General features: G+C 41.6%; 1 protein-coding gene across 4 annotated transcripts in view; it reads right to left on the bottom strand.

Annotated features, from left to right (window-relative positions):
• CUX1 (cut like homeobox 1) overlaps nt 1–27094 on the bottom strand; it is a 269114-nt gene that overhangs the window by 64947 nt on the left and 177073 nt on the right. For 2 of the 4 annotated variants that reach the window (XM_080630200.1, XM_080630201.1), the window contains exons 10-18: nt 22769–22873; nt 19909–20097; nt 13629–13687; nt 8604–8652; nt 7490–7586; nt 5726–6397; nt 4666–4731; nt 3084–3185; nt 58–884 (exon numbers count right to left, since the gene is read on the bottom strand). In XM_080630200.1, coding sequence (XP_080486326.1) covers nt 58–884; nt 3084–3185; nt 4666–4731; nt 5726–6397; nt 7490–7586; nt 8604–8652; nt 13629–13687; nt 19909–20097; nt 22769–22873 — 2166 coding nt within the window. The remainder of the gene's footprint in view (nt 1–57; nt 885–3083; nt 3186–4665; nt 4732–5725; nt 6398–7489; nt 7587–8603; nt 8653–13628; nt 13688–19908; nt 20098–22768; nt 22874–27094) is intronic. The other 2 variants (XM_080630202.1, XM_080630203.1) reach the window with 2 other exon arrangements.

Here is a 27094-nt window from a genome sequence, read left to right as displayed (position 1 = left end):
ATAAGAAGCAGACCGCGCGCCCACAACACTGGGGTAACAAGAGAACCACTTCTTTACCTTTTCCCCAAAGATCCTTTGGCAGATGCCATTCTTTGCTAGCTTTTCTTTGACCTGCCGCGTTAGCTCTATCGTATCCACTTCCTGGTACATATAAATCTCATACTGCTCAGGTGTCAGTGGAGGAACTGAAGGTTTGGATGGCTTTGACAAAGACACGATAGGGGATGAAGGGAGGGGGCTATTCTGTGGTGTCTCACTGCGACTCGCCCCAGTCATGCTCAATTCAGAACTCTGCGAGTACGGAGATTCAGCGTTTGGCCACTCTTTCCAATACTCTGAAGAAGACGGTCCTTGGAGCTGGCTACGATCTGGCCTAGTCTGATTGCTGACCTTTTCTTTTCCACCACTGGCTTCCTCAACTTTTATGTCTTCAGGAAGAGCTGTATTTCTTCTCTCATGTTGCACAGTATTCCACCAATGGTCCTTCCAAACACCACCACGTCCCAACTCATTTTTAACATGCCTTAACATACCCTGGGCAGAATCACTTACTCCATGAAGCTCTAAAACAGGTGCCTCCTGAGGCTCCTTTTTGAGCCCAGAGAGGCTCTGCAACGCAGAGATACTGGAATCAGTGACAGATGAATGTTTCTTCAGGGATATGGCCAAAGGAGAATAGCTGGAAACCGCAGACATTGCAGGTGTAGATACTAGTTTGGGGGACAGGATAGAAATGTCAGCTTGAGACAAAGGTGGTGTTTTTAAGGCAGGTTCAAGGGCAGCCTGCTGTGCCTCCATTTCACGTCGGGCTTGTTGCAGAATGGATCGAATAGCATCATCAGAATTGCCACTGCTAGATGCAGAAGGCGGCTGAGCCGGCTCAGCTATGAAAAACAACCAAAAGACTAAATGCAACACAGGAATATGCTTTATATTCAACACGTGCTACTGTTAATATTTCCCTGTCAGAAAAAAAGGGCTGCAATACATTTCTGGATGGGAAGGAGGAGTTTCCACTAAGCAAAGGTTTGTACTTTATCAAAATAAGGTAAGATTTCCAAAGTTCTTCACTGGAAAAACATGAGAGTTGCCAAAGTGCTGGACCTGTGCAGGCAGAGCCTCAGCTGCAGATGTCTGGTACCACTTGCATGTTTTCCACCATTGAAAACATTTTCAAACAAATGCTTTTGAAAATCAAGCCTTCCACTCTTCCTCCCCCACCCCAAGTGGTCAATAACATGTCATGGGTCTGTTTGCAAAGTTATTTAACCTTTCACTTCTCTCTATCTCCACAATGGAATGGTAACACACACAAAACTGAACACAGCTGCATTCACCTGGACGGACTACTAATAACTCTCTTCCTAGATAAATGAGAGGAGCCCTTTATACTACAAAAATATAACACACAAATTACAACAAAGCAAGAACTTTACTAAGAGACTTCATTATTTCATTTGACAAGCTGGATATGCTCCTGCTTCCTGTTTTCTCATTCCATGGTCACAGCCACTGAAATAAACAGCTCTACAAAAACCAGGCTGATGCTTGGTCATCACTCTGCCTTATCTGGAGCTCTAGAATGGAGCCCCGGTCTCTTTCAGAAGAGATAACACCTAAAAGCAGAATTTCAGTGGTGAATCGGGACTCGTGGGGCTGTTCTGCAGCAGCTGGAGATGAGCAGAGCAATGGCATTTGTTTTCATTTAAATTAAGTCTCCACTGAGGTCCCCAGTGGTTGAAAACCAATTCCTCTGAAAGCTACTCTACAACAAATGGGGAAAGTGAAGCACTAAGTATAAGAGGGAACCCATACACTACAAGAAGTGGCCTCAAAGTGAAGTACGATTTGAAACACACTGCATGTTATTCTAGTAATATTATGGGGTTGTCTGAATACATTTCCAAATTTGCCTCCCTACATTCCTTCCTGTCACAGACTATAAAATACATTTAAAAAGCCAAGAAATGGGGAAAAAAAGACAGTGGGACTCTCTCTTCTGTTTTATCTACTGGCTTCATTGGGAGTTTTGAGGCTGAATTAATATTTGAAAGGAAGTCTGACATTCCCTGATGAAACATGCGACTGGAACAATGTGCTTGCAGTTTCCTGCACACTGCTCATATTTTTCTCTCTGTTATCATTACTTGTATAAAGTCATATTCACTAAGTCATATATTAAATTGTATATTAACTGACTTTTATATTTTGCCATGAGATTAGCTTAGTTTTCATTTAAAGAGACAACTATCCAAAACTGTAAATCAGTATTTAAAAAAACAAACCAAAGGACTGCACAGTTATTTCTACTCCAGCATTAGCTCTCTAGCAGTACTGGAAACTGTTTTAAAGTTGGGAGGGCTATGGAGTAGACTATGTGTTAACTACAAGACAGCATACAATGAGAAATTAAGCTTATCTAGGGCTAAGATGTTAAACTAATGATGTTTTTGGGAAAGGAAATGCTTTTTGGATTTGCCAGTTCATTCACTGAACACATTCGGTAACCAAAACCACTGTCATATAGAAGTTTGCCTATATTCTAATTTCCTTACATGATGACCACAGTATGATGGTCCTATGTGACTGGTAATTGCTGGCTAGATCATGACCCTCACCCCGACAAATCCACTCAGTTCCCTCTTCTATGCAGTTGTGTCCCTGGGGTCTGAGTCAGATAGAAGAGAAAGCAGGAGCCATTCCCTTTTCAAGGAGCAAACTGCTAGCAGAAAGGATTTTGTAGTTATGTCCTCCAGGGTGACTGCCTGCAGGTCTGGAGTGGTTTAGGGAAGGCAGAGCTTTGCATGTGGGAAAAGGTGCTCAGGAATCTTAGTGTTGCTCCTTCAGCAGCAGGGCAGAGTGTTGAGCAGAAACCCTGCCAAGCAGTGACACGTGTGCCTTAACTTAGGATGTCTTAGAGACAGAACCAACTCCACCAAATAATTAAAAAGAAAAAAAGAAAAGCAGCTCTTCAAACCTACATTCAGGGTTTTAAGAATATAATTAACTGACCAGAAAGCTCCTGGTAATTGTTTTAATTAAATTCTGAAATAAAAGGAGCAAGAGACAAAATGAGACCGTACCTGTTTTCTGTACTTGCAGCTCCCTTTTGGCTTGTTCGAGAATGGATTTGATGGCTTCATCAGAGCCAGTCTCTGTGGTTCGGATTCTTGTGGTTATATTACCTGAAGAAGAAAACAAAACTAATGACTCTGGGAAAACCTCTATTTGCTTGGTTGTTCTGTTTTAACACAAAGACAGACAGTATATACTGATATACCACCAGCATGACCTGACAACAGTTTACACAGGACCTTTACCAACATTTACAACACCAAGAAGGTACTTAATAAAAGAAGAATACCCTTGCAGTGCAAAAGCCTGCCCACTAGCTGCACTGGAGCAATGAGAACACTGACATCACCAGAGGAAGAGCTAGGTGGTCATATATACCTTTTCCAGCACAACACACATAGGTCTACTTTTTTTCCTTTCCCTTTTTTTTTTTTTTTTTTTTTTTTTTTTTTTTTTTTGTTTTTGGAGAGGGAGAGGAAACAGAGGGAAAAGAATCGGAGGGGAAAGGAAGAAAGCTAAAAACATAAGATAAGGAATCAACTTCAAAACTGCATCAGGTGCTAGGCAAAGGAGGAGGAGTATACAATCAGCCCAAACCAGAATTAAAACAGAACTAGATAAAAAGTAATATTTAACTTTCTAGAGGTTACTACATTAAGAAAAACAGTCATTTAAATGCAGATACCATTTGAAGCACTCTCCAGCTAAGAGCTATTACTTGGTGGTTTGGTTTGGGTTAGGTTTTATTTAACCACTAAGGCGAAGAAAAGGAGGAAAAACTATGACTGTGAAAGCTACTGCCCTTAACTGCATTTTTCATGATGGGATTATCATTTGTAAGTGAGCTAGATAATTTCTGTCTGGAGCCAAAATAACTACAGAGTTTTAAGGTACTTGTTTCTGTTTTTAATTCTTCCACTTGTCTTGCTACAAGAAAAATACTGCAACTAATCTGTAACAAAGAAAAATGTTTGTACTTCCTGTTCAGTGATAATCTATTGATCTGATGTTCACTTATGATGATTTTAAGGTTCACTATTTTATGTTCACTAAATGATCTATAAGGTCCCTTCCAACCCAACCCGATCCTGCATGATTCTATTATTACCCTATTGTCTTTTTCGTACACCATACTGAAGTATCACACTAATTTAACAGTGTATTAAACGGTATTTGTCCACATAAGCCCCATGAGAAGAAAGAAGTAAATCTAGAGCAGAAGCAGTATGTGACTGATGTTGTAATTGTGCAACTTTCTCCCTCCAAAATCACAAAAATAGCAAAGAGAGCATTTCAATGGATCTGATGCTTTTACAAAGCCACTTCTATCACTTCTCTCTTTTTATCTGCGTACGCAGTGAGGTTGGGAGTGGAAAAAGTATCCAAACAGGGTAACGTTAGTACAGCAGCAGCAGAATTAGAAAAAGCAAAGTGTTCATCTAACCCATGGTTTGTTTTATACTTACTGTCTGTTTTTCTATCAGATTCCAGGCCAGAATCAAACTGCACAGTTTTAAGGAAACACACAGCTAAAGCACACTCCACTTCCTAGGTATTGACTGCAAAGAAAAACACCTGCCTGTGACGTACCTTCAGACCCATTTCTTCGTTTCGGTACTTCCTGAAATAGTCTGTTCAGGTTCTGGCCTGGATTCTCTGTTGAAAAACAAGTTTGGTAAGAACAAAACAATCAGGGGATGGTTGCTCTGACATCATGGGCTGTGTGACACGAGAAGCTGGCAGCCTGTCTCTGAGCACAAGGCTCTGGGCTGCCCTTGCCCCCTCGAGCCCTTGGCTGAGCACAGTTGGAGCTGGCTACTTGGGAAGAAGCAAGGCTGGCTGATTTGTTAATAAAGATTACAGCTACGTTTGGAAAGGAGATTAGACAGATATACATAAACGTCTAGAGATACCAAAAATGAAGAGGTTAAAGATGGGCAGATAATCCCCTCAAGTACAACCATCAAAAGGAAGAACAGATTATAAATCGACCAGAGTGCGCTTTCAACTAAACACAATCTAGTAAAACCCTGCCTGTCCTTTCCAATAGTTCTTAACTGTAAACAACTTACTTTCCAGTTTCTCTAAATGTAAATCTCAGTCTTTGCTTAAGATGAATCACAATGAAACGCATGTTATTTCTTAAAATCACTGCCTGAAATATGCAAAGCTGCTTCAAATCAGGATTCTTTTTATATTACTCATCTCATGCATCACCTGTGATATTTTGTCAAACACTTTGGGACAAAAAAGATCACATAAGACACAACCAATGTCTGGTCTCAATAAACAACCCCAAATAAAAATGTTCAGGTGTTTCTGAGGGCTGATACCCTTAGTTGCCATCGACCCTTTTCACTCTCTATTTAGCTCTGATAGGGAGCTACTGGGAAGCGAGGGATATGAGTGTCCCTGCTGCTTGCCCCTGCTGACAAACACAAGTCAGCAGCTAAAAAAAGCATAAGCAAAGATACTAACCTGCTTGAGGGCTGAAAAGCAGAGTTAGAAAGCTGTACTTTCTGTACCTGACATCTGATTTGGGTGAAAACAGCAGCAACACACAAATGGCCCCATACAGGGAACGTTCCAGTTTATAACACTGGTAACTAAGAGGAAAACAGGGTGAGACCCTCGGCCGATGAGCGCTTACCTCTTTGTCTACCCTGGATGCTGCGAAGAGCCAAGATGTTCTGCTCGTCCGAGAGGAACTGCTTCATCTTATGAAATGGCTCCTTGCCTCTCACAGTCAGTTTATTCCATGGCTTTGGCCGGGCTAGTATCTCACTCACAGACCCTTGCGACAGTCCCAACACATAATGTCCAAATATCCGCTGTCCAATATTGTGCTTGATCAACTGCTCTTTCACCTGACGTGCAATTTCGGCTGTGTCTATCTCCTCGCCTTCAGAGATGCTCCCAGCACTTTCTGACTGGCTGGGAGACGGGGCCATGCCATTTACATCCGGACTTTGTTGTAATGGACTTTGGGAAGATATGGAGTTTGTGCTGTAAGGACCTGTTGAAAAAATCATGCTTGTGCTTCCTGCTTCCTGCATTGCCTTGGAGTAGAAGGACTGCATTAGCTGTCGCTGGAGGAGAGAGTTTAGTGCAAATTTTCCTGTGGAGGCCAGGGGTAAGCTGGGGCTCGCCAGGGATGAGCTGAAAAAGTCTTGACTTAAACCCGTTGGTGAGAACTGGTGTGTACCATTAGTATTGGAAGCCTGCTCCCCCGTGTTGCGGAGCAACTGAGAAGGAGGGGAGGCCGGCAAGGTTGCAGGACGCTGACTCTCAGGCTGGTCTTTCCCTTTTCTCCTGGCTGACCCTACAAGGAAGGTCAAACATAATGCATTATGGGGGATCAGAGAGGGAAAAACCAAGATAAAAAAATGCAAAGTTTGCCCCGCAAAGGGAAAAAGTGCAGATTTCCAAGGGCCAATGAAGTGGCGGTGGGGTTTTTGTTTTCATTTTGGTTTTGGTTTGTTTTTATTTGGTTGTTGGGTTTTTTTCCCATAATTGAAATTTTAATAAGCCAAACAAGGCCCCCAAAACAAACAACATGCATTTCATGTTTGCACCTTTCTTGTATGTTGCAGCCTGGAGAATCCCCCTTACAAACATTAAAACTAGAACAAGTACATGAAGTGCAGTTATACATTTAAAATAAATGCAGTTACAGACAGCAAGTCTCTTTGTTGTCTCTCATTCAAGACATTACTCATTGGACCTGACTGAACCCAAATGCAGCAAACATTTACATTTTGGAACAAACCAATTTGAATAATCACCATTAGGTGGATGCACCAAGATCACTCAGTTAAAAGCCATAAACCGCTTCAGAATTCATTAATCCCAGGGCCAGTGGCAACTTTTAACTTCCTTCCAGCTGCAAAAACCATAAGCATTCAAGTATCTGGAAATTCCATGACTTGCCATTTAAAAAATGTGCACACAAGATGTAAAAAGCCCACATTAGGAAAGCTAAACGGCAAACACACTTTCCTAAGAAGAAAGTATTTTGTTTTTCCAAGCTGACCTGCTGTAGTATATCTAAGTGTACCAGACAGGAAGATTATTGTGTTCTACATGCAAACATTTTGCATAACATTGTGTGTGGGGGAAGAGACTTCTGGTGCCACAGATGAATTTGTTCCCAAAACAGAAGACAGCCTCAAATGCTACCACTTGGTACATCCTGTATTGCCTCTCTTCCCTAACCTTTAAAGACTCTCTGAGGTCTCCAAGTTTGATTTTCTAATCCAGCCTATAAAACTGCAGAAATCCAGCATTATTCAGTATTCTTGTCGCCTCTTATTCTTTCTGCCATGCATTAGCTCGACATTCATCTCTCACTCAGCCCTCCCTCCCTTTATAAGACAGGAAACAACTAGAAGAGCTGAAAATCGTGTCAACCTACCACTCAGGTCACTATTTGTGATACGCAGCGTGGCGTTCTCAGACTGCAAGGAGCGGTTCTTCTCCAGCAGCAGCACCTCCAGTGGTTTAGATGCATCCTAAAGAAAATCAAAGTGGGAGGTTTGTTTCTAAAAGCATTAAGAGTCTCACTCAGGCACTATAAAGGATTTCAGAAGCAGAAAACAACTGCTCATCCCTGCTATGAATGCAGCTCGGGAATTCGCCATGCATATATTTGCAGGAATTACTCAGTGCTCCTACGTGAGCCATAGAGGAGATTCACTTTTTAATTTTCATTGTAAATCATCCCTCAATTCTGCATTATTTTGGAACATGCAATGGAACATTCTCTTAATACTACTTATTTTAAAATGGTACTGGCATGCCTTCTATTTAAAAGCTGCAGACTCCTTTTAATCGGATCAAAACAGGAGTTAAGATTATATTATTTCTTCTAGGTCACCTGACCCAAGTTGAGTGTTCCCTTGAAATGCTGCATTTCAGCAAAGCCACTTTGCTCAAAACCAAAGTCACTCACAGAAACCTGTGTCTGATTTACCTTCCACCGAATATCTAACCCTTGATCATTAAAAAACATATTGAAAATTAATCCCTGTGTATTGCTATTCAGTTCAGATTTCAGAAGCAGGAATTTAATTCATAACCTTTAAACCTCATTTGCTGGAATAGCAGAGCTTTTGCAGCACTCAAAGGTTTGTTTTCATTGGTGAGCATTATTTTCAAGGCTAACAAAGACTTAAAAATGGTAAAATCCTTGCTCAGCGAATTGTCAGGGCAAGAAACATGCAAATCTCAGCGTAGCTGTTGAACAACTCTAGTATGTTTAAAAGATCCAATTCCACAACATTATGAATATCCACTCCAGCATAGCTGAAATGTCATTCTCTGTCTTGACCACTTTAAAGAAATTAACAGGCAAAAAATGTTCAGTTCAGCCTTTTGCATAAGGACACATCAGGCAAACGATGCTCAACCCATATGTCTCAACAGCCACAGGAAACTGCCTGCGCCAACACCAAAGAATTGCAAGACAAATTTTTTCTTCATTAACTGAATTGCTGAAGTAAGGAAGAAAACAAAAGTAGGTTCAGTACCTGCGCACCAGAGCTTTCAGATGGTGCAAACTCCATGGATTTCAATATACTGTGGAAGGCAGAAAAACAATTATTGTCTATTTCTTCTTTTCATAACAACTCCACTAATGAGCATTAAAATTATCACTTCCTACTCTCCAGCAACACTACAAGTGATAACAAATTTCCTTGCAGTAGCCCAGTCTCATAATGAATATAGAATAACCATTCAAACCAGTTATTGGATAAGAAAATTCTCTTGAACGTCATCTAAATCATTCCATATGCAATCCCACCAGGCCAGTTTAAAGCATAAATTTAAAGGTTAATAAGGATCTAACATTTTAAGCTGCCAGAAGCGATATAAATTTATCTGTGAAGCTTGAAGGGAATGAAGAAGTTGTAGCAAAGCAACAAAACAGGGGAATCACCACCCCAATCACAGTACTTTATATAATAAACACCAGCTCACACAGCAATGAAAATATGCACAAATAATCCTCCCAACCAAGACGCTACAGGCTAAAAGGCAGTTTGTCATTTTAACAACCTCCTAGTTCTATGGCAAAGGGAGACAAAATGGCACAATATTTCTTGAGAAATATGAAAGATCCAAGTATTTGTAAGTACATTAAGAGAAGAATCTGATAGTCTCCTTGTCAATATTTTATATAAATACTGTGCGGTCAAAGGATGTCTCCCTTCAAAGTCTTTCAGTGAGAGCTGTATCATCTGGCAAGCGACAATCTTACAGGAACACAAACTTATTACTCTGCTTTGTCTAATAAATTGTTTTAAATAGGCCTGCTGCAGGCAGGCCGTTAACTTCTCAGACTGAAGCAGTAAATGATTTCAGCTTCTCATCGTACAAAGATGACATTCATTTGTTGAGGAAAAATACCTAACCAGATATAGACGGTGTTTATACAGCACTTTTTCAAGTATAAAGCACCAGGAACTTTGTGTGGCAGGAAGAATATGTCCAACCATGTATTATATGTGGAAAATGAGGCAAAAAAGGCAGAAGGCCAGTATTAAGATGTAGGGACTGGTTGGGAATGCCACCAGGAGTCAGCTGAACACTTAGCACTCATTAACTGCCTCAGACCATGTGGCATCCAGCTCCTCTATAAATCTGTCTGTGCTTTAAGCCAGAATTAGATGTCCATGAAGTGACACTCTGGGAATCAGTAGCCTCAGTGAGTCATTAAAGATCACTCAAAGCCATAGCAAATCCAAGGGAAAAAAAGTCATTTCAAGACAGGAACCTCATGTGTTGCATACTCTGTTAATTCTGACAGGCACTCCTACAAATATAATTATTAATAAGATCACAAAACTCTGGCCATCAGTTTCATCATATGGTGTCACTGAATGACACCTCTTCCCAGCAGAAATCACTGCGGGATAGAGCCACCATCCAATACACAAACACATAAAGTAATGCCATTAAGGCTCTGCTTTACATGGGCATAACAGCTCACCCACATGCAAAAGTGCCTCTTTTCTGCTATTAATGGAATGGTGCCAGTCAAGGAGAGAGGCTGTGCATTAATGGCTTGAGTTCTTAGAGATCCTGACATTATATTGAAATCACAGGCATGTTTACTCAGGTTACTAATCACTGCTGAAAGCAAGTGCTTCTTGGGACTCCTCTTCAGAGGCACAGCTCTGTCTACAAGGACTCCAAGGTTCTGGGGGAGATAAACATGCAGAGACTCCTCTAGGGAAAACCCCTTGAAAAGGGGGGCTGAAAGCACAGCAAGCTGTAATCACATATTCATAGAATGGTTTCCAATGGGGTTGGAACTGGGTGAGCTTTAATGTCCCTTCCACTGGCCACCGTCAGGGACACCTCCCACTGGACCAGGTTCCTCCAAGTCCCATCCAACCTGGCCTTGAACACTGCCAGGGATGGGGCAGCCACAGCTTCTCTGGGCACCCTGTTTCAATGCCCTCGTGATGGTCAAATAAGGAGACCCATCTGAATTTTTTAAAACCCCTATTTTTTACTGCAAATTATCACGTGGCAAACTTCCCATGGCAAATCCCAGCTGTTTCTCCCATTTCGGCTCAGATCAGCAGTACACTTGCGACGCCGGTCTCCCAGTAATCCCCACTTACCGCACTTTGGTTTGCCATGCAGAGCAGTCCTGGAGTATACAACCACCTTCCTTCAGGATGAGACTAAACCAAAGGAAGCTGCACGCTCTGAAGGAGCTGGTGTGATGTTCTCTGACCACTACTGTACTGCCTACAGAGCCAGACTGAAACCAGTCCCAAGTGCAAAGTAAGCCTAAATGTATCTAGTCTGTATATGGGGTTCTTGGTACCAAATGGCCAAATTTGAAGCCCTGATCCTGTTGTGCCCTCCACTTGCACTGGCTACTCTACCAATTCATTTTTGTACTGAGTACCTGCTGCCAGCTGGGACCTGCAAAAAGGATCCTGAACCCTGCTGCAGCTGTATTTTCCACTGAGCCTGGAGCAGGCATGTGCATTTAAACCTCATCTAGAAACTTACTGACCTCTGCCTGCTTAAAGTGTATTCTCTGCTACCTGGAACAGCCTTCTGGTCATTTCACAGGTAATTTCCTATACACTTAGAACCCAAAATACACTAAAACCCAGGTTGATGCTATCTCAAATTGCCCTTGGAGGAATATTCACTCCAGCATGTTCATTTTTTCAAATGTAAAAGCTAAATATGTCAAAAATTACTCTCCAAATGTGTCACAAACAGGAATATGAGGAAGCAAAATGTTTCCCCTTTGGATTCCAGGAATATCTTTGCCCATGAGATTTCAACTCACTCTGCTGCTCAAGATCAGTTATCTGCTCTTTAAAGGAAAGATCTTGTGACTTGAATGTGCACATCTAAGACGACTTGAAAGATCTTACTCTAAAGCAAAGTGTGCATTGGGACAGCTCAACTTTCTGACTGTATGATCCTGACTGCACAGGCAGGAGGGTTAGCACTGTTGTATTACTCAAGAGGGAACTGAAAGTACACACAGAGCTCTCGATCTCAAAAAAAAAAGGTTTAAAAGCCATTTGGCACAAAAGCCAATGCAGAAACAAAGGAATCCTCCCATCCAGATTTTGATGTGGACCACTTTAAGTTCCTCCAAGGTTAGAAGCCGGCTGACATTGAGATCCCTCAGCCTCGAGTGCCTCTAACATCCTTGGGAGGATTCAGGAAAATACAACAGTTCTCAAACAAACAAGGAGTTTATTCTCTTTTTCCTTACTGACAAAATATCTTTTTTCTTGGTGTGTATGCATGTTATGAGCAGTTCTTTCTTGGTGAATGTTGCAGGGCACAAAGGCAGCATAGTAGGATTCAGTATGAGGGATACCAGATCTGCAGCAATAGACTTTTCATAGCTTCACTTCAGATGAGACTGTCACTCTCAGATGCCCATTTAGATTTTGGCACATCTTTTGGACCAGATGGGAGCAGAGAGGGTGGCGTGAGTGAGCTGCTGTGACAATGCGGCACTGCAAACATCTTCAGCGCTCTCACAGAGGGTCTTAACACCCCGCACCGCCCAGTAGGATGGTACGTAGACCCTAGGGCACCTACAAGATAGCTGGCTGTCCCTCCGAAGTCAGCAGATAAAAACTGTTACCCACAAATTAGGGGATATAAAAGCTGTAACAGCCAGGAGAACAGAGTTAATTTATTGGCACACAACAAGGGCTACTTGCAGAAGATTCTCCCATCTATTTCACTGCAGGCTCATCTTGAAATAACAGGAACAGGCAGAAGCACCATATGAACACTCTGGTGTCATGGCTTCTCCTGGACCTCTTACCTGCCTTCCCTCATGTCAGTGTTGTAAGAAGGAAAAAGTAAAAACCAAAAGGCATTATTGTCAGAAATACAAGGATATAAAAGAGTTTCATAGGATTTAAAACTCATTTGCTGCTTTGGCACATTCACATTTAGTAGCTCATGTAGCAAATGGAGAGGTTATGGCCTCATTCCCATTCACTGCTTTACATGAGGGCATAAACCAGCTGAAATCTGAAGCTGAGTTTCCTTAATTCAGGAGAGAACATGGATATATTTACCCATATCACTAAAAGAATGATGCGTTTTTTGAGACCAGTTAATATTCAGGTATAATGACCACAGAAACAGTCAACTGAAACTATATCCCTCCATCAGGGCGTGCTGCAGCTGGCAGTGAACCAGAACCGCAGCCAGCATGGCTTGAATGTAATAGCACCAAGGGCCTGGGCAGTCCCTGGGCTTGCAAAACCAAACATGCTTTCCACATTCTCCAGGGACGTGTAAACAAAAGCACGACTCCCAGCCCCATCTGAAATACCTCATTAAACAAGGTAACATTTTTTCAGGCTTCTTAAAATACACACAAAAATGCCAGAATGATGAAAGAAGAGATGGAGTTTCTTGCAGTTATTTAAACCATGACACTAAACATATTTCCAGTCAAAAAAGTTCTCTTCTGAACCTGACAGCTTATCTTGTTAGAGTTTAAAATGAGGCTCTTTTAAGTCTCTTAAAAAAGCCCCCTGGAATAGGAAGAGGCTGTTTGTGGCTTTAGTTTAAAACCACAATGTATTAGCAAAAATATACAGTGAAACAAGCACAGCATTAAAATGGTAAGTGCTGAACAGCGGCTGGCAAAAGCATAGAAAAGGTATTATGGCCAAAGGCCTTGCATTTAATTTTTGGTCCACATCACATTCAGCTGTTGGCTGGGGATTTTTAAAGAGTCATCCACCTAAAATACCACAGATTTTCAAATGCTTTACCCTTGGTGGGCGATAGTTTTAGCACCTTTTCTTCATGACACTTGTATTATTTGCTACTGTGATACTGCTGCAACAAAAAGGAGCACTCTTGGATACAGCATTGGTTCTGGATGCAATTTCTGCCAATATTCCCCATTTCCCCATCTTTGTGGGTTTGACTGAATTCTTTATTGTTCTGAGATCACAGATTTGTGGCTTCATTTAACAAGCGTTGTTAAAATACAGTTTGTGAAAAAATTACGGTAAGCATTTAACACTTACTTTAATTCTTTCTTAACCTCTTCATAATCAGCCTGTCCTTTCAGTTTTTCTTCCAGTTGCTTTAAAAGAAAGAAGATGGATTTAATTATTTAGGTTTTTTTCTTTCTGCAGGCTTTCAAAATCATCTTTAAATTATTCCATATATACAGCAGCACAAGTGAGGGTTAATGACTCGAACCTAATTTACATGTATTAGAAAACAAACTATAACCAATTCAACATAAACACAATTATACCTCACTCTTCCTTTGTTTACAGAGTGCCAAGTGTTACAGAATTCAGTAGGTCCCAATCTGGCTGTTTGCAATGTCACTGTCATGTGTTCAGTAAAGAGGTCGGGGAAGAAGGTATTAAAAATAGGGCAGCTGAAATCTTTATGCAACTGATAAATGGAATAACCAAGCAGGATGCTTTGGCACACACTGTATTCTTCATACGACAGTTCTTGATAACCTTATCTACATGGAAAAGAAAAAAGAAGACTGAAGAAGCTGCTGTTGACTGGAACAAGCCTTAGGCTTGTAAGACTTCTACAATGCCTCATGCTCACACAAAACAGCTGTACCAAGTCATTTTACAAGCATTACTTACTGCAATAACTAATATGATTACACACCGAAGATGAAGCATTGAGACCAACTCAGCAGGTCTTTTTTTTTGGGTCTGCCTGACCTGGAGCAGTCTCAATGGTTTCTCTTTGGTGTGAAGATGCCACAAATGTTGAAATAAACCTTCTGACACAATGCCATACATTTGGACCTTACGCAGCTCCCAACAACAGTGCTCATCACTACAGGATAAATGCTTCAGGAGGCCTGAAACATAGTGATACATAATTGATGCCGTTACGTTACCTGCAGAAGCCACATTCATTTCCAACTAATAATTTCTTTGCTTAGTACAGGCACACCTCATCTAAGCAAAGAAAGAACAGAATTTACTGGCTTGCAACTTCCATGAGTAAGTTCAGGCTAGCTCTGCTTCACTTCATTTTTTGGTGTAAAAATTGTCACAGAGTCCCAAAGGTCACGGGAAACAGAAATAACACAAGGGCAAACAACCCTCAAAGACAGAGCATCTGCTTTGAAAAAGAAAGGAATATATGACATGAAAAAGGAAAATAGGGCTTTATGTCCAGGAGAGGCTGCCTTCAGAGGAGAAGTGAATTGAAAAGGATCCTACACCACTCCTGGGCTGCTTGCTGAATGGAGGAGGAAGGCAGGGAAGGCCTGCAGTGAACTTGGATAATTATAGCAAACCCATTTTAAATGCAGCCCCATAAAGTTCCACATCAGCACAGTTATCGGTGTATGAACAGCAGGGCTGGGACACAGGAACAATTAGAAGTAGGAACCTCTTAATGCAAGTAAGCCCATCTGTATGTGTCACCCATCTCAAAGCTACCAATGGATACAAGCAGCAAACCTGAACACTGTAATACAGCACCTACAGATCAGCAAGTCCACCATCTGAGCCATCTTAATAATTTAAATGAGGCTTCTTCAGGTGACAACAGCAGCATGATGGGGCTTTGCTGGATTTCCAGCTATTTTGCTATATATTCATAGAATCATAGAATAGTTAGGGTTGGAAAGGACCTTGAGATCATCTAGTTCCAACCTGGGCTGCATCAAAAGGAGCGTGACCAGCAGGTCAAAGGAGGTGATCCTCCCCCTCTACTCTGCTCTTGTGAGACCTCACTTGGAGTATTGTGTGCAGTTCTGGTGTCCTCAACATAAAAAGGACACGGAACTGTTGGAACAAGTCCAGAGGAGGCCACGAGGATGATCAGGGGACTGGAGCACCTCCTGTATGAAGACAGGCTGAGAAAGTTGGGGCTCTTCAGGCTGGAGAAGAGAAGGCTGCGTGGAGACCTCAGAGCAGCCTTCCAATATCTGAAGGGGGCCTACAGGGATGCTGGGGAGGGGCTATTCATCAGGGACTGTAGTGACAGGACAAGGGGTAACGGGTTAAAACTTAAACAGGGGAAGTTTAGATTGGATATAAGGAAGAAATTCTTTACTGAGAGGGTGGTGAGGCACTGGAATGGGTTGCCCAGGGAGGTTGTGAATGCTCCGTCCTTGGTGGTGTTCAAGGCCAGGTTGGATGAGGCCTTCGGTGACATAGTTTAGTGTGGGGTGTCCCTGCCCATGGCAGGGGGGTAGGATTCCCTGTCAAGCCCTTTCCAGCTTAGGCATTGCTGACATTTCCTTCTTCCCATTAGTACACATATTAAAAAGCAGTGACAAAGTCGACATCCACGTTATCAATATACCACCCTCTTAAATTCCTGTTCCTGCTTTTTGACACCATAATCCACAATCCTTAGTTACTGCTGACAAGAGGCATCTCCCAGCAGTAATAGATGGGCCCTGCTCTGGCAGCTGCTCAACAAGCAACTCTTAATGGATCAGCATCACTGATTGTTGCAGGAAAGCAGAAACTGTTAAGTGTGGAATTTGCACTCTATGGAACACTGGTGAAACAAGTGGCCTCTTAAAAAGTCCTGTGTCCTAAATCCTTAGCCATCAGTAACTCATGCAGTCATTCAGATGTGTTAAAAAGACAGAAAAGACACATCTTTTAGCCATTTCACCAGACATGTCCTGCCTTACCAAATTCCAGTTACTAACTGGAATTATAGGGATTACTGACTTTGCTTTATATAGCAGAGACAGTTGTACAGGTGTTCTGGTCCTGGTTAACGTGATCAGGAAAATCCTACAAATACTAAAGATGTCTGAGGTTCTGATAACCTCCAACATGTGTTGAAATCTCATTATGTAAATGCACTACATAACCCCAGGGCCCAAGCATCACTTTAGTCCTCTCAGTTTTAAGGAGGGCCAAGCTTCAACGTGCCACGAGTTCAAGCAGCTTTTCAAGCTACAGCTTGATGCTGAAAAACAGTCACTTTAACATGGAATCCAGCTGGACTTTTTAATGCACCAGATGAGGCTCAGTAAGACTGGAGAGGGATCTTTAAATGAAACCAGCAAGCCAGAGAGCCCTCGGTACTGGGCAGGAGACTGAGCATCATGGCTAACAGCTTCAAAACTCCAATGCAGGCAATGGAAGGATGGTGCTGAACACCACACAGCATCTTTCAGCTCCCCCTGGCCATCTTCTAACTGCTTCTTGCTGCTCTACAGCTTAAAGCAAGGATACACTATAATTCATCTCTTCCTTACCTCTGTGACTTGTAGTGTTTTGGGGTCTACAGGATAGCTTTTACAGTAGGGATAACTGGCTATTTACACTAGCCTTCAGTATATAAAGCACTGGAATAAATTTAAAACAAACAATATCCTGAATTAATCTGTTAGTTCCTTATGCAAGGACACGCTAAGAAAAAAGCCTTTTGTAGAAACAGAGATAAAATACAAGAAAAGCTAATCATTCCCATTGTAATGCAATCTATATTAAATGTACCTGTATATGGATATGCTTTACCCTGAAAATATTTCTGGGAATTTTAGGTACAAAGCTTGGTTAGTAAAAAAAAAGATGTTGACAAAATGAAGCTGCTTTGGACTCTCAAGTACTTGTATACTATTGTAGCAGTTGGTAACCAGCAATATTTTACTTTGAACTGTATAAAACCCACATACATCCATCACTTCCAAGTACCTAATATAGAGATTGTTGCCATGGAAAATCTGCACCTAAATGTATACTTTACTAAACAATATAAACTAACAACTGAGAATGCACTGCCTGTATATAAGCAGACTCTTTAGGCACTTGGCATCTTCCCAGTCAATGACTGTTTTAAAATGTATTAGTATGGTAATTGTCTCAAAGAACCCTGTGAAATGCACAGAACATGGTATAACAAAGGTTCAAGCTGTGAGACAATCTGGAGGAACTAAATATCTTGCACTAAATATCAACCTGCTTAATTCAGACAAAATACATCCTAACATCCTCCAACAGACAATAATGCAGGGAGCCAGAGGACAGAAGGAATGGACTGGTGGTGTTTTGCACATTCAATTAGAAGATATTCCATGTTAAGGAATTCTCTTGCATTTTTTGCGTGAATAAACTCATGTTGGAGCATACATAGATTGGCTCCCCTCTTATTTTTAACAGCTGAGTATGTTATTACTGCGTCTTTAATTAAAGTGTCTTAGCTAAATAGCATGTGCTGTATTAATGGGTCTAAAACATCTAAAAAACCCCATTAGACTAATGTCATAGTTTAGAGTGATAAACTAAAAAGCCCATATTTAATTAACCCAGGTTATCTGATGGATCTCTTTGCTAACTAGCACTGCTTTATTGTAACTGGGTAGCAGGGAAGCTCTAACACCCAGCAACAAAGGGTTAATACAAATAAGATTAGAAAAGACTTGTTACTAGAGGACATGTTTTGATTATTAGATCAGATGAAGATAAAGAAGCAATAATTCTGAAAGTATTTCTGTATTGTTTCATTAAGTCACAGAGTATTAAAGAATTCCCCCAAGATATGGTCTGAGAACATTGCTTTAATTTGTGAAACTGTGATTCATTTTTGGTGGAGGCAACCATTACAATCTCAGTTGAAGCAATCCCTCTATAATCAAACATGAGATCAACACATTGCCACTGAGATTTGGGTCTTTGTACAACAGATCTCAGACACAGGTTTTCCCAGCACTTAGGGGTAAAAGTATGTATTGTGAAATATTTTTATAGTGCAACAAATAAGGTTAGAGAGGGTAGAAATGACTCAAATTTTATCAATAGAGTCACTGCATCAGACACTATCAACAAGAACCTAAATACAGAGCATTAGCCGGGCAAGCCTATGAGAAAATGGAAGGAGATTACTGAACTGAAAATCAAAGGCTTGCTCTGTAATTTCTATGATCCTATTCCCTTTGAAGTTAATGGCTAAACTAATACTGACCTCACCAGGAACATGCTTTATTCCAAGAAAATCTGTCAAGTGAAAGGACTCAAGATATTTTCTATCAGGCTTTATGAAAAAATAAAAAACCCCTTTAAGACAGGTGTAGCCAGCAAAATGTGTTGCTCAAAACCAGGCCAGCTCCCTCCTCCCTCATTAAGAGTAGCGCTCACATAGTGACAGATGGGCAGAGACTGATACTGTCAATATAGGAATCTGAAGGGTTTCCTTTGCTCTACTGAATTTTCAACATTTTCATAAAAAAGGCTGTTTGAAGACACGCTGAAAGCAGACTGAATGCAACACTTCTGTTTTCATTCCTAACAGCCATTTCTCCACATAAATCAAACTGCACCAGAGCAAAACCAGTAAGCACTAAAAAATGTCAGAATTAAAACAATTTGTAAGAGTTTCAATTGAACCTTAAATCATTGTGATAGAGGAAAGCTGCCCACGCCACAGGCAGAGCTAAGTGGGGACTATCAGCCTCCTGCTTTCAAAAAACCCTCAGACTATAAAACCTGCAAAAACTATGAAGTCTTTAATGGAACAGATAAATTTATCTTGTTTACGCTTTGAAGCTCATAGATGGTAGAACAATGAAAGAGACAGGACTTACAGGAAACTGATTCATAACATATGTTAGGAACCATTTTTCATGCTTACTGATAGACTAAAACTCTGTGGGCTAGTGCACAAGGAAAGTGAAGCTGCTGAAGCAAAAGGTAAAAGGGTCACTCACAAAACTATTAGATGCTTCTTCTAGGTTTAGTGCAGTGCTGCTGGTATGGAAATGAGTTCAGGACTGAACTGCTAATTCTAAATGGGAATTACTGTGCAGCAAATACACAGCTAAAAGAATGAACGAGACGGTCATGAAGGCTAAAAAGCAGTCTCTCTGATTTTACTGGGTTTTATGCTAAAAATCCACTTCCCTTTGCCAGTGGAGAGAACTGGAGGGGGCAGCAGGTAAATTCAAAGATAGATCATGAACATTCCTGGCAAACCTTCAGTAACAATCACTGGAGTGGGAATTGAAAGTTAAAACCTAACACAGATTTGCTGTGCTGTTTCAGTTCAGCTACTGCACTCCAGAGCCATGATAAATACATGATGGGGTTTGCTAGTGGTTGTAATTCTAAAGGTAGCCATGTTCTGCACAAACAGATTTTAAACCAGTGAGAACTAGGTCAATCTCATTTCAACAAACCTGAGATCACTTAGAATAAAATGCCACAGAAAACAGAATTCAGCAGCATCCTGAAGAAGTCAGGGGCTTTTATGGTGCCTCTCAGAACCACAGCAAACTTCCACCAGTAATACCCAACACTGGTACAAAGGCTGTACCCTTTGAAAGGTGCTGAGCACAGAACTGAGCCTTACTTTAAGTGTGCTGTTCTTGGCGGTCAGCTGCTGCTCCAGCTGGGAGATTTGGCTGCTGGAGTTCTCCCGCAGCTTGGTGAGGCTGCCCTGGAGTCTCTGGACATCTTCTACCAGCTGGGCGATCTCCCGCTCCTTCGCGGCCAGCTCCACCTCCAAGCTGGACCGTGTCAGCACCTCGATGGCCTGCTCCTAATGGGAAAACATGAAACAAAACAAAGGCAACAAGCTTGAATCAGGGCAGGTAGGTAAGGATCAAGCACGGCTCCGGGTGGCATGAGAGACACAAACAATTTCTAAAGCTGGGACTTCTGTGTTGACTTCATGTTGACTGCATGAATCTGAAGATGAACCCTTCTACTCCCCAGCACAGCTCTTTGGTAAAATAGGGCTAATGGAGAGAATAAATGTCCCTATTTCAGAAGTGCACTGGAAAGATGCAGCCGTGAAAGTCAAAGGATTCTATTTAGATCCATTTATTATTAATAGTCCAAATGCTTTGACAACTATGAAAATCTGTGCTTACAAAATACTAATCAGATAAAATATTCAGAAGTAATGGAGCAGAATTGCTTAATCAGGAAGGGCAGAGCCGTGTGCCTTTGGCTGTCTGTAGGCATGCTGCACAGCTCAGGCAAAATTGTCAGAAATGGCCCCAAACTGCTGCTTCCAATGCACTTGCTCCTTGCCTGAAAATTGCTCACTGTTAAACATTATTGCTAGCAACTAAAACCTCTTCTCCATGGGGATGAAGACAGATGTGACAGCTGTAAGACAAGGCCATTCTCCCTTTGGCCTCCACTTTTAGAGATTCCCTTTTCCAAATCAGGAACTTTCTTCTTCTCATTTCCCATGGCTGCAAAATCTGTCCTCAAGTCTGAAACCTCCTCACTGGACCAACTTTCCAGTAGGACAAGAATTAAGAGGGGACAGAAAAGTTAAGAAGAAGGCAGATCTATTCAGAAAAGGTAACACAGACTAAATGTACCATTGCTTTTGTCTCCTTTTGTGTTAAGAGATCAATAGCTATAATGCATCGGAGCTCTGAACCTCTCTTCCATGAAGAACACACACAAATTCTTGTGCAGACCTGGGGAGCACGAGGCAGCCCAATAAAGAAGGCACATTCCATTAAAAAGCCTAAAACACATCTTACAAAGGTTAATGGCTGTTCCTCAGAAAACACCAGTGAAGGAGGAAAGAATCCATTTACCACAAGAGACACACAATGATCGTAAGCATTATATCAAAGATCCTACGGCAAAAAAGCTGAAAATTCAACCCCCCTATGCTGTCACCCAAGCACTTTCCTTACAATTCAAGATGACATTGCAGCAGGTTGAAATATACTCCATCCCCTCTTTGCTGGAAAATACAGGCACAACAAAATGCCTTTTCCGTATCTTCTAAACACTTAGCTTGATTCCCAGTGACTGCATAGCATTGTATCTCAGAAAGCTACACGTAGGAACAGCGGTTAACAACGCTCTCCTATTACACTGAATTATACTTTTAACTTGAAAAAACCTCTAATTTGCTTGCATGAAACATCACAAGTTATATAATCATCTGCTGCTTGTGCCTATTGAGACTCGAACGTAGAGTCTGAAATAAGATAGATAATGATCATTTTCCTCCTGCAGTAGTTGTCATATTAAATATAAATGAAGTGCAGAAGTACTATTAAATACAAGAAAGACCTAATGTTAAAATAATGATAAGACTAGGACACAAGATAGGAAGAGGCAGGTAATTCAGAGTTACAAGTGATATTCAGGCTTCTTATTTTGTATTTTGCAGCCTGCTTGTCTATCTTCTGCCATCTCTGAGAAAATACTGGGTCGTATTAATAGATGACCAAACAGATCTGGAGGACTTAGGGTTTGTTATTCATTCTCTGCAAATGTATTTTAAAGGCAACCACGTGTTTCTCCGATATCAGTGTCAAGCATGTATATGGCTTGCAAGTAAAAAAGCAATATAACGAACACGATTCTTTTTGTTTGGTAAATCTGCTGCTTAGAAGACGACTAAATTTCACTTAATTGCATATTTACATTTAAATACTCCTATTTTTCTTTTGGCAAACAAAAATCAAAGTAATCTGCCTGCTCATCTGTGATACCTGTTAACCCAGGACCAGCTGGAGTCCTGTAACAGCACCCTGTGCCTGCAAGGTCTGATCAGCAGAGTCAGTGCTACCAGCCTCCCCAAACAGCACTGCTTGCTTTATTTAGAGACACACAACAAGCAGCCAAACCTTTAGGAGTACAGGATATCTTCTCCATTTTCTAAGCTTCTTTTATTGGATTTATAGGTGTAATTTTCAGTTTAGATATATCCAGTGAAAACTGGAATGATACTGAACTTACTTCCAGTTCCTCTGACAGCCCATACACTACGAGTAACAAGAATGATCAGGCAGCAGGTCCCCACTAATGCAACCAACACTGGGCAAAGTTGGTCCCCTTGGTCTGAAGCTCCACACCTCCTCTGTGCCCTCAGGCAGGCAAGAGCTGATGGCCCACCAAGGCACTGTTTGTTACACTGCATCAATCCCTTTATTTTTCCTCTGCTGATGCCCTTACTGATGTGATTTAACTTCTGAGTCACTGCTGTCCTCCTGGACCAGCTGAAGAGAGCTATGGATCACCATACCAGTCACCTCTGTCCTTCCCGTGGTCTTCTCCAGCCTCCACGCCCCTCAGAAGTTGAACCAAACTGCAATCCCAAAGGAACATAATTCCACTGCAGTTAAAATATTACTCCAAACAGATATTTTTATAGCTGCGAGCTTAAATTGAAAGAGTTGTGCTGCAGGAATGTCAGAAACCTGTAAGAGCCAGTAAATATTTTCTCTCACCACATCAGGTGCCTTCTGGATCTGCGTAGCAAGTTGGAGAGATTTGTTAGCTGATGAGAGCTGCTCCCTTAAGGTCTCTGCCTCTCTCTGAGCCACCTCTGCCCTCTGAAGGAAATGAAAAGGGGTGAAAAGAGAAAGTACATTCAGTTTAACAACTGACAATTATTACAAGAACATTCATCAATTCATGCCTGACTGAATATAATTGATTTTCCTAAACACTCAACCTAATAAATGTTAGAAAAAAACATAGAATGTGATGGATTTTTATTTTAAACAGTACAAGGAAGAAATAATTGAGCGATTATGACAGTAATTTAACGCTAGGAGCAAGGAATCCCCTGCTGATACTAATGCTGCGGCCCACTGAATTTCCCAGACTGAATAAATACAAGTGGAAATGGAGTCTTTTTATTCAATTTCTTTCTATTCTCATAGACCAAGCAGATTTTATTGCAAGGTTCCTCATGGGAATAATTCTCACGGGTAAATGCTGAATTAAAAGATATTCTGACCATTCTCTCTAACACACACACACACACAATGTTGTGGGCTTGCTTTCTTCAGTAATTATTTCCCCAAACACGAATTGTTAGATCCTGGTCTTTCAGCACATTTATTTATTCAGCAATATTTAACCCTAAACTGACGATTTTGCACAGCTCAGTTACCAGCTGCTGAGGATTTACGCAATATCTGATCAGCCTGGGACTTGGCTACCAGACAGAATTCCCCTATAAATATTGAGTAATGATAGAAAGGAGAAAGGCAGAATTATGAGGAAAGATTGTCTGTACAAGAGTTTGGGTAGAGACAGATGGATCAGTAACTTCAGGCAATAAATAGCAGCAAAGTCCTTTCCATAACTGTGTATAAGCTTCTGTTCAGAGAAGTGGAACAGAACTTGGTTGTTCTACAGTATATACTCCTCCTGGCTAAACTTTCTTCTCTCTTCTTAAAAGAAATGCATTTTATTGTTATAAAGCCACCCTGAAACCTCCTTGAGTAGTCACTGCTTGTCATCCAGGCTACTCCATGCAAATCATGCTGCACCTTCAGCAGAAAACAGCTAGCATAATTTTCTACTTGTAAGACATACCAGCAACTCTTTCAAACCCATGAGCTGCTGCAAATCACGGCCAGAACTTTTCTTGACCAACTTTTACCCTTTACACTGATGGGTCCCCTTCCTTTATTGAGTCATAAATTCACACTGCCATTTTTTAAACCACCATAAACTGCCGTATTTCTGTGTGCCAGACTCCCTGTTTTTTCAGCTAATCCTTTTGAAATCCTCAGTCATCTAAAGCAGTGCATATAAAACCTATATCCCCGTATGTGTGCATGATCTTTGAGCTCCTAGTCAAAGCAGAGACTCTGTCTGCATGTGTAATCAATCAGTAAACTAACAGCAATCAAATACTAAACGCATCATCTGCACTATTTGCTCACAACATTATATTAAATGATTTTGCATAGGTTCTACAGCTGTAATTAAAATGTGATTGTAAAAAGTACAGTATCGTGGCTCTAATAATCAGAGCATGGGACACAACCTATTGTGTGCTTGAAAACATGGCAGCAACGTTAAAAAGGCACCAAAAAAGAAAGTTATGTTGTTCATGCAGTTGGGTAATATCAGGATAAATACCTGAGCTAACAGTACACATTGAGATAAATTATTTTCTTGCACTTTATTAGATGTGGATGCACATATATCGATCTAATAACTGCTAAACAACTCCAGTAAAGCAGGACAAGTTACTACACTGTGGCACTTGCTCTACTGCTGTATAAGTAATGAGTTTTGCAGCCTTAAGCAATTCTGCTGATGGCTTCCATTCACAGCAGCATTGTTTTCAGAACCTATTCAGCTCGCATGCAAGCAAACCACAGAGGGTATTTCTAATAGATGTTACATCTGCATATACAGTAAGCTGTCAGCTGCCCTCTCTGCACAGCCTCCCCAGCCAATTCACACCACCTGTTGTAATCCTGTGAATAATATTAGACAAGATTTCATACAAGGCATTGTTGAAAAGACACCAACAGAAACTTTGAGCCATTCTGCTTGGGAAATACTCGTCAATTTTCCTCTTATTTTTTATTCCAGAATGGAAGCATTTTCGAGCCATAATCAGAGATGCATTCAATGCCTGGAAAGCACTTGTGGGTGCTATTGCAATATAAATTATAAATTACACATAAAAACCTGTTAAAAGAACAGCAGGTTCAAAACTGAGCACTTAGAAGTTCTGAAAAGCCAGCCCCAGGGCCGCGGGTGTGCTCAGCCACCCCCTGCGTGTGGAGCTTTGGGAGGCAGGATGGAACCACTAGGTAACATGCTATTGCTTTTCCCCACAAGACCCCCCCTGCTTCATTCAGCTCTCAGGATGAATATTGCTCAGTGAATGAGTATTTTGCTTCGTCCTCCTTGTTCTGTGTGTGACCTCTGTGGTTTATTTACTGCAAACTAATCCCACCCTCCTCTGCAGATAGGATTAATCGCTTCATCACAGGCTGCACTCTAGTTTTCACCACCAAAGGATCCAAGTGCTTCAGGATCGTTAATGAATGCACTGGCACAACCTCCATATAGAGGTGTATGGGTTCCTTAAGTCCCAGCACATCTCCATTCAGGTGCTGTGCACAGTGATGTCAAACTCAACCATCCCCTGTGACACAGGCTGTGTTTGGCTGTCTCCTACACCCGAGACCCCACACAGCAACTGCTCCCCTACAGAACCCTCTGGTTTTCCCTCTCTGAATCCCACCCCTCTCTGCTCGTCACTTTGTTCCCTTCCTAATTCATTTTGGCTGCTGGAAGCACCATTTCTGTCTCCTCTGAGCTTCGCTCTGCCTTTAGCTCCAGGCAAGCTCATACCTCACACGACCTAACAAATACACAGACTCCCAGAATTAGTCTTACCCCCACGATTGCCTCCTTCCTCTTTTTCTCGTTGCTTCTTCTCCAGCTGTCCTCGTGGCAGCCCCGTCCCGGTCCTTCTCCTCCCTCCCCACCACGATTCCCGTCTCCGCTTCCTGCTCTCCGTGCTCTCACACCAGCATTGCCCGTCTCCCCATCGCAGCAGGGGAAGCCTGGGGGAGCGTCCCCCCTGCCCGTGCTCCCTGTTCAAGTGGCACTGAACCTTACATTGCCACCAAGAGAAGCAAAACCTGGCTGGTTAATGTTCACCAGCCGGCGCAGCGATAGACTGCAGCGTGCTTGGGACAGGCACAGACATCAAAGCTGACAAATTCAAACCAGATTCTGCTGAGTTGGTCTGAACTCTTGGGTTATTTTTCAGACACTTATAGGCTGGCCAAACTTGGGTTTTTTTCCCTTTTTTTTCCCCTCTCCTACTTGAGCAACAGAAGATACAACCCTGAGAAAAAGGCAAACCCTCCTTCATCGAGTGCCAAAGCCCTTGTCTTCAACAGGGGCTCAGCAGGCTCCTCACCAAAGTGAGAACAACTCATAACTTGTGGGGAAAACTGGATTATTTTTTGTCCTGATCTTGTCCTTAGAAATGGCTGAATAATTTTTCCTGAAATAAGAAAGTGCAGGCAGAGACAGACGCCCAGGATGGAAAATGGCTAAAACCTAGCGAGCTTGCACAACTTCAGTCACTGGAAAGTTCACGCAACCTTCTCTTTGACTGAAGCTATCCCACTTCGGCTAAGAAATGTATCCGCCATAGTACTGTTGCTTTTCATCACTCAGCGCTAAAACTCTTGGTTCCTTACCTCCAAATCTTCTATGCACAACCCAGAAACCCCACCATGACCCGTGACAGTCACACTACTGGCCTTGAGAGAGATGATGCAAACCCAGCACTGAATAATACGGCTATTTTTCTGGACAGTTAAATCATGCAATTCCTCCTCATTTCTATACTGATGTTTTTCTAGCATAGAGCTACCTCCCTGCTAACAAAGTATTTCAAAATTCTTTTATTCTCCTTAATTCAGCATGTAAATATTGTAGTGTTCCCATTGGAGCCAGCAGGTCATGAGCATAATGCTGCCGTGTGCTTTCCAATTAAAAAACCCCAAAGCCTTACACAATATATCCAGTTTTTTAAATCATTCTCATTGTTTCCTGACAAGATAATGAATAGCATGAACCAAATGCTCTTCTACTTACAGTAAAATGTTAATTTGATCAAAGACCAGTGGTGTGAATAGCAAAATGAGATGCTTACAAGCAAAAAAAAGTGTAACCTTCCCCTTAAAGTTCCACCAGCCAAACTGTATTTCCTTATTACATGCTGAATTCAGTGCTAGATGTAGAAGAATCTTCCTATGGGCAAGGAGTGTACATTA

This window comes from Psittacula echo (assembly GCF_963264785.1).
Source record: "Psittacula echo genome assembly, chromosome: 15".
NCBI classification, from domain to species: Eukaryota; Metazoa; Chordata; class Aves; order Psittaciformes; family Psittacidae; genus Psittacula; species Psittacula echo.
This window is presented reverse-complemented; position numbering and strand designations above follow the sequence as displayed.